This window comes from Phalangium opilio, unplaced genomic scaffold (genome assembly GCF_054372755.1).
Source record: "Phalangium opilio isolate 3A_F unplaced genomic scaffold, DU_Popi_V2 ptg000095l_1, whole genome shotgun sequence".
Lineage (NCBI taxonomy): Eukaryota > Metazoa > Arthropoda > Arachnida > Opiliones > Phalangiidae > Phalangium > Phalangium opilio.
This window is the reverse complement of record NW_028324200.1, coordinates 173895-188724: the sequence shown is the minus strand read 5'-3', so window position 1 is coordinate 188724 and position 14830 is coordinate 173895. Positions and strand designations below refer to the sequence as shown.

General features: G+C 44.1%; 1 protein-coding gene across 1 annotated transcript; it reads right to left on the bottom strand.

Annotated features, from left to right (window-relative positions):
• Positions 1–267: 267 nt before the first annotated feature.
• LOC149635023 (uncharacterized) lies at positions 268–4992 on the bottom strand. Its single transcript, XM_089850903.1, has 3 exons — positions 4903–4992; positions 3157–4763; positions 268–3094 (listed from the first exon to the last, which is right to left on the bottom strand). The coding sequence occupies exons 1-3, from the start codon at positions 4990–4992 to the stop codon at positions 268–270; spliced, it is 4524 nt and encodes a 1507-aa protein (XP_089707029.1).
• Between the last annotated feature and the right edge of the window lie 9838 nt (positions 4993–14830).

The following is a 14830-nucleotide window of genomic DNA, read 5'->3' as shown; positions in this document are numbered from 1 at the left end:
CGGTTATGGGAGTTACAACTTATGTTACATCTTTTCCTCCCCAATAAATGGAGTGGAGAGTTGAATGGGTTTTAAAATTTAAATGTGGCAATCTGGGTTAAGGTCATACAAAATTTAAATGTGGCAATCTTTATGTATGCGATAAATGGGTTTGAGTGAGTAATTGATTAAGGTGCAGGTTTGATTAACACAGCTTGATTAATTGGATTGGGGTTAATTGATTAATTGATGAAGTTTGATTGTCCGAAGGTCGAGGTGTGAGTAACATCATTGCGTCCGGTAACGTAGAGGAGGGACATGAGGTCTTCCAGAACGTGTGGTAGGCCAGGGTAGGGTTTTGTCAGTGGTTGGTGGCTTAGCGAAAGCCGGACGATCATGTGGAGGTCCAATGCGAAGAGGGGGGTCGTTGATTAGCGGGAACGGATTAGGCGGAGGTGACCGTGAGACATGCGGGGAAGCCGCGGCTAGTGGAGGCGAGAGAGGAGTGTTGCGGTGGGGAGATAAGGTGGTGTCTCCCGTAGTGGCTTCCGGCACGAGGCGGGCAGGTTTGCGAGTCGAAGTCGTAGCCATGCGACGAGCGGTGTGTACCGGAGGTGGAGCGTAATATGAGGGTGTAGTGAGATTAGGAGAGGCGGAGGAGATCGGTGCGTTAAAAGTTACTACCGCCTTCAGGTGTGTGCGAGTACGCCGAAATATCTGTACCCGATCGGTACGGATGACGTAGGAGCGGGGTTCGGGTCCAATGGATACTACAGTGGCTGGAAGCCAGTTTCGATGGCCCTCAAGGTATCGAACCCGTTGTTTAGGTTGGAGAGGAGGTAAAATACTAGTGAGTTGAGCGTCGGCTCTTGAAACCATAGCGTGCTGTTGATTTTGCAAGATTTTGCGATCCGTGTTGGTTGAATAGCGCGGTTGAAGCGCGTGCGTATTAGTAGTGAGGGGGGTCCTGATACGTCGGCCCATGGACATTTCGGCGGGCGATGGGAGCGACCCCCGAGGGGTGGACCGATAATCCATTAAAACATACGACAAATCCTTACCATCCCGCTGGGCCTTGATGAGAGAGTTCTTAATAGTTTGGATGGTCCGTTCGGTCAGACCGTTCGATTGGGGATAATGGGGGGAGGAGGTGACGTGTGTAACACCCCATTGTTCAAGAAAATGTGCGAACCCAGCCGAGTTGAAAGGAGGGCCATTGTCCGAAATGAGGCGCTGCGGTGCCCCATGCCGCGCGAAGTGCGGGTTGAGGAAGTTGACGACGTTAATGGTCGTAGTGTTGGAAAGCTCTGCGACTTCCACAAAGTGGGAATAATAATACACGAGGAGAATGTAGGAGCGCGAACCGATGTGAAAGAGGTCGGTGCCCTCCATCTCCCAAGGCAACTGGGGCACAGGGTGAGGGAGCATGGGCATCGATTGATTGGCGCGGCCCCTGTTGCTGCAGATTTCGCAAGCTTGGATGAAACGAGTTAAGTCATGGGACATGCCAGGCCAGAATAAGTGGATTTTGGCTTTTGACAGGCAGGAGTTGATGCCCTGGTGGGAGCCATGAACGTTGTTTAGGGCGGTTTGTTGGAGGGAACGGGGAACGACTAAGGTTGAACCCCTGTAGATCAAGTCGTCTTGGACATGGAGTTCGTCTTGATGGGGCCAAAATGGGCGCAGTTCCGGGCAGAGCTGCCTCAAGGTGCGAGGCCAGCCAGATAAAGTAAACTGTTTGACTTGTTGAAGGATAGGATCCTGCATAGTGGCCTGCCGGTATTCCTCGTGTTTAGCCGTCGGAAGAACAGACATAGCGTAAACAGCCGTAAATGGGCCTTCTAAGAGGTCAGTATTGAGCAGCGTATGTGGTTCAGGGGCACGGGAGAGCATATCCGCGATATGTAATTGGGAACCCGGCACATAGGTCAACGTCATTTTGTAACGGAATAGGCGTAGTAGGAGACGCTGTAAGCGGGGTGACAGCAGGTGTATTGGTTTCTTGACAACACCAAGGAGAGGGTTATGGTTCGTCTGAACAGTGATTTTGGTGCCGGCTACGTAAAAATGAAAATGTTCACAAGCGAACACTATCGCCAGAAGCTCTTTCTCAATTTGCGCGTAGCGGCATTGTGTCGGTGTGAGCGACGTTGACGCATATTCTACGGGTTGGCCGTTTTGGAGAAGCACCGCCCCGATTCCTGACTGACTTGCATCAACTGACAAAGTAATTGGTAGCTGCGGGTTGAAATATGCCAGCACTGGTGCTGTTGAAGCCAGCGACTTCAGTGCGTCATAGTGCATTTGATGGTCGGCTTCCCATTGAAATAACGCATCCTTTTTGAGTAGGGTGCGAAGGGGAGCCGTGTCAGTGTTGACCCCAGGGAGGAACCGCATGATATAATTAATCATGCCTAAAAAACTTTGTAAGGCGGCCTTGTCGGTGGGTGGTGGAAGAGAGCATATGGCGGACACCTTGGCAGGGTCGACTTCTACACCCGCAAGTGTCACGATGTGGCCAATATATTTGGCGCGTTGGATCGCCAAACTCATTTTCTTCCTGCCGAAACAGATGCCGCTGTCAAGTGCGCGTTGCAAGACACGAATTAGGAGGGTTGTGTGAGAAGGCATGTCGGCGGAAGCCATTAAAAAATCGTCGGTTGAGATTTGGACATCTGGAAACTCCGCCGGTGGGTAGAGGTTGCGCAGAGTCTGCTGGCAGACCTCGGAGTCAGTGACGAGACCGTTGGGGTATCGGAGATAGCGAAAACGACCGTGGGGAGTAGCGAAAGTACAGAGGTGCGAACTGGCTTCCGTAAGTTCGATGTGCCAAAAAGCACTTTGTACATCGAGTACCGAAAATATGGTTTTTCCACTTAACGAAGCAAATATTTCCTGGGTGGTGGGAAGGGGAAAAGGATGACGCTTGCCCGAAGCATTTAATTTGCGGGGATCCATGCAAATGCGGACAGAGCCATCGGGTTTGGGTGACACAACCATGGGGTGTACCCAAGTGGAAGGGCCGGTAACGGGAACAATCACCCCGATTTTTTGCATCCGGGCCAGTTCGAGGCGAACAGGTTCGCGAAACGCGTGGGGAATCTGGTGGGCCGCGCTGATCGATGGTGTGGGATAAGATTTGAGTTCAATGTGATGTTGGCCAGGTAGCTTGCCCACCTTATCGAAAACGGAGTGAAATTGTGCAACGACGTCTTCCGGAGTGGGGGATATGGCATCCAGGGGGGATCCAAACTCAGAGCGGAAACCGATTGGGATGGCGGTGGGCCAAGTGGGTGACGGTGGTGTTGGATGATGCCCAACTGGAGGGCCGCAGAAGCGCCGAGAATGGGCGTCTTATTTTCAAGCGACACGTAGAATGTGAAGACAGCCGTATCAGCGTAAGACGTGCAGGGAAGTTCAAGGACCCCTGCCATGGGAAACGGATGACCCGAATATGCCATGGCCCTGCAGGTCGGAGCCCGCAAGGAAGGTCGCGAACGAAGAGTGTCATATATCGCGAAGGGTATAATGTTTACCTGCGAGCCGGTATCAATGTTAAACGAAACGCGGTTATCGAGAAGGTAGATGTGGTCGTAAATGTCTTTGTCCGTGGAGGAGAGAGGCGATGTCGTTAGGACGGAGTCGTCTAATTGGCAGACGGTGAGTTCGAATTCGAAAGACTCAAAGTCTTCGGCGGAATCAAAGTCAAAGTGGGCCCCCTCGGCTAGGTAGTAGCCGCCGCGGGGAGAGTCATCAGAGACGTCGGGCTCTTGAACGTATTCGGATTCGAGGAGGGCACTAGTGGAACGGCAAACCGTGGCCCAGTGGCCCTTTCGGCGACAGTTCAGGCAAGTGGAATTGCGAGCTGGGCAGGAGCCCGAAGTATGCGGTGGGTGGCCGCAGTTGGGACAACCAGGAGTTGTAGCTGAGGGTTGTCGTGCAAAACGCGGTGGTAAGCGTTGGTTTTGCTTCTCAGAGTGAGGCCGATTCACAGAGTGGGAGGACGTCACGGATGGATGTGCAGAGTAGTTGTGGCGCTCTGGCGTCCGGTATTGGACGTTAGGGTTAGGGGGTTGAAATTGAGCACGTGGGCGATTATTGCGAGGTTGGTTATTAGTGCGGTAGCGGTGGAGGGCATCGACGGACTGCATAGAGGCTGAATTACCCGTTGATAGAACGACGGGGGTGCCCATAGCACCGGCGTGGAGTGTGGAGATTTCGTCCGCCTGACAACGTTTCACAGCTTCGGCCATATTGAGATCAGGAATAGCCAAAAGGGACTTACGGAGGTGTTCGTTTCGAATACCACAAACGATTTGTGTGGTGATGAGAGAGTCCAATAAGGTGGAAAATTCACAGTCTTGCGCTTTAGTTTTGAGATCCGTCAAGAAGTGATCAAACGTGTGTGCGGCGGCTTGTTTGGTTTGAAAAAACGAATACCGTAGATAGGTAAGGTTCTTATACGGTTTGTAGTATAAATCAAACGCCGCAAAAATCACAGCTAAAGTGCGGGCGTCACCCTCGAGGGTGATAGGCAAAGTTTTATACGTTCGACGGCCAGCAGGACCGAGAATATGTAAAAAGATCGCGCGTTGGGTCGCAACGTCTTCATCATTCAATTTCGCAGCAACGGCGTAAATTTCAAAGCTTTCTTTATAATCGGCCCACGAGGATGTAGGATCCGAGCCTGGGACAAACTCGGGAGGGCTCTTGAACGTGGACGTCATAATGGCGGAGCGCACGAGGTCGCGAGAATCACTAAATTCCGTAACGCGACGTGAAAACTAGATTGGGGTAATCTTTAAGAAAGACGAAACACAAAATATCCCACCTCTATCACCATGTTAGGTTATAAATTGACGACGATGGAGTTAGATTTATAAAGACTTTATTTCAAGGAAAAGTATCATGACTGGACAATACCAGCGCGATAACGCGAATGCCTCTAGGAGCGCATTCCTGTCTCTCTTTAAGAGAGATGAGGTTCTCCCTTTGTAGAGAGGGTGGCGCCATCTAGTGTCGGTTATGGGAGTTACAACTTATGTTACAACGTCGATGAGCGGAGCCAAGTACATCGTCGTTTTCACTGATGATTATTCCCGGTGGAGTGAAGTCAGTTTTTTAAAACAGAAGAGCGAAGTGTTGAAAGCCTTCAAAGAATTCAAGCATCGAGCTGAAGTGGAAACCCGGAGAAAAATCAAGACCCTGCAGTCCGACAACGGAACCGAATACTGCAACAATGAATTCGACAGATTCCTGAAAGACTCAAGGATAAAAAGAAGACTCACCGGTACCATACACCCCGGAACAGAATGGAATTGCTGAAAGAAAGAACAGAACACTCCTGGATATGGCCCGATGTATGATGATACAAGCGCAACTTCCACCATCATTCTGGGCAGAAGCGATGGCCACGGCCAATTTCATTCGAAACCGTTGTCGTTCCCGGAGCATAAATGGAGAAGTACTATTTACCAGATGGACCGGAAAGAAGCCATCCCTGCAACATTTGAAGTCTTTCGGCGACAAAGCTTTGCTGTTGGACGAAAATAAAAGGAAGGGGAAGTTTGCAGCCAGGAGCAAAGAATGCGTTTTCATCGGCTATTCTGAACTCTCGAAGGCCTATCGACTCTGGGTTCCGTCTGAGAAGCAAATTTACCGAAGTCGAAATGTCAAGTTCCTGGGAGAATTTAATAAACAAGGCGGATATGATGATTTTGTCACTCCAGAAGTCAACCTGAAATACGGAAGCAAAGCTAAAGGCGAAATCGAAGTCCCGGCCACTACACACGCTGCAAAACCGTCAGGCAGAGAAGAATTCAAAGAAGTCAAAAAGGAGTTCAAAGATGAAATCCCGGAAGAATCTAATGCCCAGGAAAACGAGGAAGTCTTCGAAGACCCCTCAGAAACCCTCGTTCTGAACAAAGGTCCTGGAAGACCAAAGAAAATAAGAACTGGAGTACCCGGACGACCGAAGAAGAAATTCAACATGATTCCGAGCGTCTCAGAAGAGTCTACTGAAGAGGCTACTGACGAGCAAGAAACCCTGTCCGATGAGTCAGCAAACCTAGCTAGAACCTTTGTCGATGAAGGAAGTCCTGGCTTCTCCGTACAAAAACGATTGGAGGAAAGCAGTAACGGAAGAGTTCGTTTCGCTTATCAAGTGCGAAACCTGGGACATCGTTGACTGTCCGGAAAACCAGAAGGTCCTTGGAAATCGTCTAGTCTTCCGAACGAAGTACTTACCCAGCGGAGAAGTAGAGAAAAGGAAAGCCAGGCTCGTAGCGAAAGGTTTTGCCCAGAGACCAGGAATCGACTACCAAGAGACGTTCGCACCCGTCATTAGATCGAGCTCCATAAGACTGCTTATGGCCCTTGCTGTGGAAATCGGTTTGGAAGTTAGTGATCGTACGGGGAACCCGAACCCGACCCGGGAAGTCGGAGTTCCCCGGTTTTTTGCAACCCGACCCGACCCGGCCAGTCAATTTTGAAGTCGGGTTTGAAAAGAATCGGGGTGGGCCCGTAGTAGAGGGTAAGTTATTATTGACGGTCGCGCTTTGTGATGCAGTAGATAGGAACTCTAATCTGATTAGGGCGAGCTTGAATATTTAATTTTTTTCTGTCTCGAGGCTTCGAAAGCCAGTAGAAAACTGATATATATCGGCAATTGCATGGTCGTCCGTCAAACGCCAATGTATTAATTGTGTGTTAAGTTGCGAGCAATTGATTTCGAAATTGAAAAAGTGGTAGAAGGGTTTCACGAGTACCAGAAACCCCTTTCAGCCACTGCCAAAGACATAGGACAAGGACAATTTGGAAACTTTTCAAATGGAAGACGCGCCTGTTCTGGGACAATTAGTTACCCCAATCCCTTCCACGACGTTATATCAGATAGCAATGATATGGCAGAATCGTCTACTATTGGATTCACTAAAGCAGTGATAACTTGGAACTAAATTACAGAAAATAAATTCCTTACATTACATAGCTACTATGTATAACTTTTTTGAATATGTTAATTCCATTTATATTATTAAAAAGGAAAACCCCGACCCGACCCGACCCGATTTTCCGGGTTTTTTTCGCAACCCGACCCGGCAAAAATGTCACCCCGTACGATCACTGTTGGAAGTCCACCAAATGGATGTCGTCACGGCCTATCTTAATGGCGAACTCGAGGAGGAAATATATATGGTCGTCCCGGAAGGATTAACAGAATCCCTCGAAGAAATCGTCAAATCAACCCGGTTCGACAAATCAATCATTGCCAGAGCAAAGAAATGGACCTGCGACCTGGAAGAAGAGGGACATAAAGTCTGTCGCATCAAGAAATCCCTCTACGGCCTAAAACAGTCGGGCCGTCAATGGTACAAGAAGTTACATCAAAGACTTTCGGAGATTGGAATGACACCATTGAAGAGCGACCCCTGCTTATACGTTTTAAGAGTCGCGGAAGATATTATGATCATTGGAGTCTACGTCGATGATCTGATCCTTGCAAGCAACAACCCGGATGGGATGACTGATGTAAAGCTTGAACTTGGGACAAAATTCGATATGAAGCACCTATGGCCAATCCATCACTGTCTCGGAATGAAATTTCACCAAGATCTAAAACAAAATACCAACCGGATTTCCCAAGCGAAATATGCAGAAACGGTCCTGAAACGATTCAACATGCAAGACTCCAAAGCAATAGCAACTCCAATGGTTGCGAACAACAAGTTGCAAAATCCAGAACACCCAGTAGCAGAAGACATCAGTCGAATTCCGTATCAATCTCTGGTAGGCTCTCTCATGTACCTGGTAGTGTCATCACGACCGGATATGGCGTATTCAGTCAGCGCATTGAGCCAGTTCAACACAAGTTATGACGAAACTCATTGGATTGCCGGGAAAAGAGTTCTGAGATACCTGAAGGGAACTCTTCATCATGGGTTGCTTTATCGGAAGACCGGATTGCCAATCCAGGGTTTCGTTGACGCGGACTATGGAGGCTGTCCGAAAGATAGAAAGTCATATACTGAATATGTCTTCAAACTAGCCGGCGCTGCAGCATCCTGGGAAGCACGGAAACAGCGAACCGTTGCTTTGTCCAGTACAGAAGCAGAATATATGGCAATGTCCGACGCAACCAAAGAAGTCATATATCTCAAAGGACTTCTCAACGAACTTGGAGTATCAGTTCAGGCGATCGAACTGCACAACGACAACCAGGGTGCCCAGAAACTCGTTCAGAATCCTGTTTTCCAAGCCAGAACCAAGCACATTGATATCCAGCACCACTTCATTCGAGACACCTACGACCAGGGACATATAGCCTTGCGGTATCTACCAACAGAGGAAATGCTAGCGGACATCTGTACAAAGAGCCTGTTCCGTCCGAAGCACCGCTTCTGCGTCAAAGCCCTGGGACTGGAAATAATTAAATAACCACCTGGATAGAAGATTGAAACCACCGATCTTAAGAGGGAGTGTTGGAAATTAGAGAAAATAACGGTTGTTTTTTATCTATATCCAGATTTTTTAACTACCTGTGTTTTTTATGCATCGCGGTGATACTTGTAACCTTTTTTTATCGCGATGCCTTTAACTATATAACCGGATAACATTCCGAAAACGTAATAAGTTGTTCAGTTGTCAGTTTTTCAGATAGCATTGTTCAGTCAGTTGTGTTCCCGGAAATTAATATTAATGTTTTAAGTAAATTAATAAAAAGTGGCTATAAATTAAATTAAGCTGACCTTAATTAATAAAAATGACCAAATCAAGCTATTTAGAAGGGCCAGGTAGGAAGATATGTTTTCAGAGACGACAGATTTTCAGGGGCGTTCCAAAAGGACAAGTTTTTTTTGGGGGGGGGGAGCCCACCTAATTTTGCCAAAATAGTTTTGGAAAGAAATTCCCTGACTTTTCCAGGTATTCCCTGACTAATTTTATCAAATTTCCCTGACCAAATTTATCAAATTTCCCTGACTAAATTCATCAAATTTTTTTCCGATCAAACTCATCAAGTTTGCCCGATCAAATTCATCAAGTTTTCCCGTTCAAATTCATCAAGTATCCCCGATCATATTCTTCAAGTATCCCCGATCATATTCATCAAGTTTCCCTGATCATATTCATCTAGATTGCCTGATCATATTCATCAAGATTCCCTGATAATATTAATCAAGTTTCCCTGATCATATTCATCAAGTTTCCCTGATCATATTCATCAAGTTTCCCTGATCATATTCATCAAGTTTCACTGATCATATTTATCAATTTTCCCTGATCATATTCATCAAGTTTCACTGATCATATTTATCAATTTTCCCTGATCAAATTCATCAAATTGTCTTGACTAAATTTATCAATTTTCTCGGACCATTTGCAATAACTTACATGGCGAACATAGACTATAGTTATTATATTAAAATATCGAAATTATAGGATAATACGCAGGCCTGATAATAATTTACGAGTAATTAAAAAATTGACTAATTATTTAAAACATGGTGAACCGAAAGTAACTAAAAATTATTAAATCAAGATACTCAAAAGAGCTGGGTCGGGTAAAACTTAATATGTTGCCAACACTCTTCCAAAGCAAATCACTTCACTGACTTCCTTAATTGGGACTTCTGTTTGTAATTAAAGACGTTATAAAAGTGTCTTGTAATGAACCACAGTCTATGGGTTGAGATAATGAGGTCAAATGCTGCTCCCTCGTAAAATGAATTGTGTAAAATGACTCGAATTATTTTGACAAGAGTCATTATTGTTATAGATATAAGAAAAATACTTTGTTTGAATTCCATTAAAGTTATATTCGGAGCGAGCGAAGCGAGCTCCACTAACTTTGGTCTCTGCTTAAATCTCAGGTAATACATTATCCGGTCACTGTGATACTGTTTTCCAGAATTTCAATTTCACTCCAAAAAATTTTTCCCTGACATTTCCCTGACCTTTTAGGTCTATTTTCAATTTGCCTGATCTTCATTTTGCCAAGTGAGCGTCAATTTGCCAACTCAACAAAATTTAAAGGGGGAGCCTCCACCTGCCCCCCCCCCCAAGTGATCGCCCCTGCAGATTTATAACTAAACATATTTTAAAGGCCTGTGCTATAATGCAGTTCAATCTGTGGGCTTTGATATTTAAATGAAAGGTCTGAGGCGAAATTAAATTGTTATTTTGGAGTGGGCCTCAGAATGCAAATTAATTGTTATCATTTCTTATATAAACCTTAACAAACCGTGTAAATTCAACTATGTGAGAATTGATGACTAAAAATTAGCAAGCGAGCTCCTCGATTTTTGCATCTGGCCAAATGAGATATCACTATTTCTGCGTTTGAAACCTCATACAGCTGGGATTTTAAAAAGTTACTCTGAAATCTCAGAAATATAGGACTTTATTGGACGATTTGTAAAACGAAAGGACACTATAAGATATGGGACAATGAGTCTATGGGCTAAATTTCGTAAGGGCCGCAAAAGCAATGGGCCCGCCCGCAGTTGCGGGCTTTGCTCCCATGTAATTACGCTACTGAGTGGGGACGAACAAAAACTTTAAAAGAGACCGACGAGATCTAGGTAGGAACGTCGGAGGGAAAGGGATGACCAACCAAGAGTAGACAAACGAAGGTGTCGTGGTTTATGCCGAAGGTAATAAGGGATACGGCTGGCGCGAGCTTGGACATTGTCAACCAGAACTATATCGGACTTAAATTTGGGATTCCAGATCAGGCTGCCAAATTCCAAGAGAGGACGGACGTTGCATTGCTATAATCGGGTTAACAAAGGGAGAGTAATACCAGGGAAGTTAGCCCTTATCACTGCTAGGAGACTGTTGGCACGCGTGCACATCCGTAGTATATGAAGTCGCGTTCATAGTTTGTGGTTAATTATTACCCCCAGATCGCGACATTCATTGACTCTGTTAATGTTCACTCCATTAAGGAAATAGGGCGAGGGGGAGTTCACATCGATAGGACGACGCTGCAAAGTGAGGACTTATCACAGTAGAAGGTTAAACCGCTATCACACGCCCAATTTGCAATAGTATTAAGGTCCCTCTGTAGGTGTTCAACGTCAGTAAAGGAGTTAATTGTGCGGTATATCTTCAGGTCATCAGCCTACAATCAGGGATTTAAAGACAATGACTGAGGTAGATCGTTAATATAGAGGACAAACAATAAAGGCCATAAGACGCTGCCCTGGGGAACCCCACTTGTAACTGGGATAAAATCACTTAGAGTGTTTTCGACACGAACTGCCTGAGAAAGATTGGTTAAGTAACTTAAAAGCCAGCCTAGAATATTGTTAGAGAGACTAAAGGCACGAAGTTTGGCAAGAAGTCTCTTATGAGGGACAGAATCAAAAGCCTTTGCTATGTCCAAATAGATGACGTCGGTGCGTTTACCAGCGTCTAGGACAGTCGTCCACGAGTGGAAGGCCGACAAGAGATTGGTTTCGACTGACCGAGAGTGAAGAAAACCGTGTTGATATTCACTTAGCAGTTGGTTAACATGGTGTAAAATGGCCACACGAATACATTTTTCAAGAATGTTACAGATAGAACTTGGTAAACTTATGGGTCTGTAATTCGCCAGGTCAGATTTAGCCCCTATACCCTTATAGATGGGAGTGACGTGGGCAAGACGCCACTCATTCGGCACAGTTTTTCTCGAAGAGATAGTAAAAAAGTTTATGTAAGGGCAGTGTTAGCGACTGACTACATTTCTTGAGAAGCCTATTTGGGATGCCATCAGGGCCAGAAGCACTCTTGACGTCAAGGTGTTTTAATATGTTCTTAAATTCAAAATAGGAAGGAGCATACTCCCCCAAATCGCTAAATATATATTAAAACAAAAATTAATTAGTTTCGTACACTATTAGGTGATAAAATAAGTTTCAAGGACAGAGTATAAATATTTATGGGCATATCGAAGCTTCCGTAACCCTATCAACGGCAAGGGAGTGAAGCCCTCGCTTTATGAGTTGGTTGTACTTTCCCGAAACGGCGAAGATCACCCTTGCGCCTCACGAGTAGAAGCTAGTTATAGCAAAAAATGTAACTTAAAACGGTTAACATAAATAGCGCAAGCACACAATTAGCTCTAACAACAATTATACTGCATCCCATTCAACGCTTGAAAAATGCAATACTTTGCTGTGTACCAATAAATTTTAGTTTGTTATCTTCAGATTCAGAAGCTCAAAGTGGGAAAACATTTAAAATGAAGAGAACCTATGGTAAGTTGTACCCGATTTGAGGATTCCGTTATATATAGATATGAGAAAAAGTGTTTGTTGTACTTTATATTTCAACATATAACAACCAAATGTTTTTAAGATTCCATCATGCTCATTGGTGAAAGCCAAGAATTTTCGGAAAAAATGGATAACCAGAGTAAGCAAAGTGTTCTATCGGTGACTTGTCTAGGGTTGATTTTTAAAATTTTATAATTTTTGTTAGATTTGATTCCAAGCATTTGGGTTTTCGTTACTGTGGGAGATGGAGTTGCGCTAGATTTCCTAAAACACGAAGGATACTACGAATGTAATATTATATATTGTGTAATTTTTCATGTCATTAAACTTTTCTTTATTATTATTTAACAGCTGTCAAGGGATGGCAGAATATAATTGGGCATACAAGATCGCACTCGCAAATAAAAAGTCTTGCGGATAATTTTTAGAAGAACATTTCATTAACAGAACATACAAGCTTGATAATTTCTATAGGAAATTTAGAACTACAAGAGGTAAGTATCATTTTATTTGGTTTCTATTTGTTAATTCCCCATAAATACGTTGATTTAATACTGGTGACAAGTTTTGTCGAGTTATTGTTAAATTACCATTCAAACATTTCGGTATGTTGTCAATTGGTAAGTTACAGCGGTAGTAGGTATATTACTCTGCTGTGCCTACGGTTCGAAAACGAAACAGTTCAGGTCAATTGTTGAATGAGTTTAAATTTATTTCAGTTAAGAAAAACTAACAACGACAAACATTTCGCTAACTTAAAGTTATACACTGTGAAGTTACTAGAGTTATTAAAGGGGAAGAGGTACTAATACTTAGTATTCGCGCAGGCCCTTCAATTAATAATATAGAATTAAATAGAAATAATGTCTTCAAATTTTAACCTTGGTTTTTAATATGGTATAGGAGAGGCATCCCAATTTATCATTTGATAAAAGAGGAAATAAGAAAAATACTGATTAAAGTAGTAGGGACTATACAAATAGCCACGGATCCAAGATGGCCGCCACCCCAAGATGGCCGCCATCCACCCAACTCGAACCAAACTTGCAAAGATTATGTTACCTGATATACCCTGCCTTCCACCATGCTATGCCCCCTTTATGATCCTTTTAATGGATCAACCCAGACTTGTGTCATTTTGCCAGATTTCTGTTTGAATTTCCCGCCATAAGCCCATGTCTGAGAAACAAAGACAAATATACAAATAAAGATTTTTTAATAACAAATACCAAATAATATATACAATAAAATAGAGAATAACAAGAATATAAATAGAAACAAAGATATTGCCATTGTTTGTCATTAAGAAGGTCAATACTTCTTTTCTTTGAGTTGTGGCTTGTTCCCACATAAAAAACCGTGTTACATACTGAATTCTAAATTAAAAACCAAAAATATTTACCGCCGCTTTTACCGCTAATGAAAACCACTCTTTAAATCGTAATTTTGAAGGTAATTGTTCTTATCTCTAGTGTAAAAAGCATCTTGTTCAAAGTGACATTTTGATTTTCAAAACTTGATATTTTAGTCGAAATCTTAACTGAAAGCCGCTCTTTAAATCCACGTTGATCGAGCGAACAGCTGTTAAGTTTGAGAAGGACATCGAAGTCAAGGCCTCACTGAAGAGAACGTGCTCCAACTGGTGCAGGGTACGCAGAACCTTATGCGGTAGCAGGGCTTGTTGGGTTGTATGGGCCATGTCCTATAAAATTCTTCGTTGACCCTTTATCTCCCGAAGGAAGTTGCATTCGAGCCACTGTGGGGCCTGGTCTTCTCGTCCAGGCCTGGTTGTTGGCGCCGGAACTTCTCCCTCATTGCAATAGTCAGTTGTATGGATGCATATGACACTGCAATGAAGGTCGATTCATGAACCTCCTAAAGACAGGGAAACCATGATCAATGTTTAGTGGTGGGCCGCAAAAATGCGACTTCACACAAATTTCCGCAACTTTTTGCGCAGCCAAATGTAGCCAGTAAAGATTACAAAACAAGTTACGGAAATCGAGGCACATGAATCGAATTTGATCTCTTCCCAGGCTATTCCTGAGACGAGACGGATGGAAAAATCGAATTTGGTCTTTTCTCACACAGCAAAAGCTGTGTGAGTCCACGATCGGCGGGTAAAGACATCTTCGAACTGGTACTGAGTAGCTTTATGGATAAGCGTGTAGTTAAACAACTGATAACTCTCTCTTTAAAACACGGGTCTTATATACTAAAATATCGAGGTCAAATTTAATTTTAGAAGAGTTCTCTAGGCCAGGCTTTCGAGAAATTTATTTTTTACCGACCCCCAATCTTTAACCCCCACTCTTTAACGTACTATTAAAGCGGGACGTCTCATATAATAACAGCCTCAAACCAGCGGAAACAGGTTTGAACTAGTCAGGGCGGGTGGTCCTTTTTTATTGGAAGCGGGTAGGGTTTAATTAACTATGCACGTAGATGTTTCAAGGATGACGACTTAAAACTTTCCTTGTTTTGAGGAAAATATTTTATTGGAAGCGGGTAGGGTTTAATTAACTATGCACGTAGATGTTTCAAGGATGACGACTTAAAACTTTCCTTGTTTTGAGGAAAATATTTTATTGGAA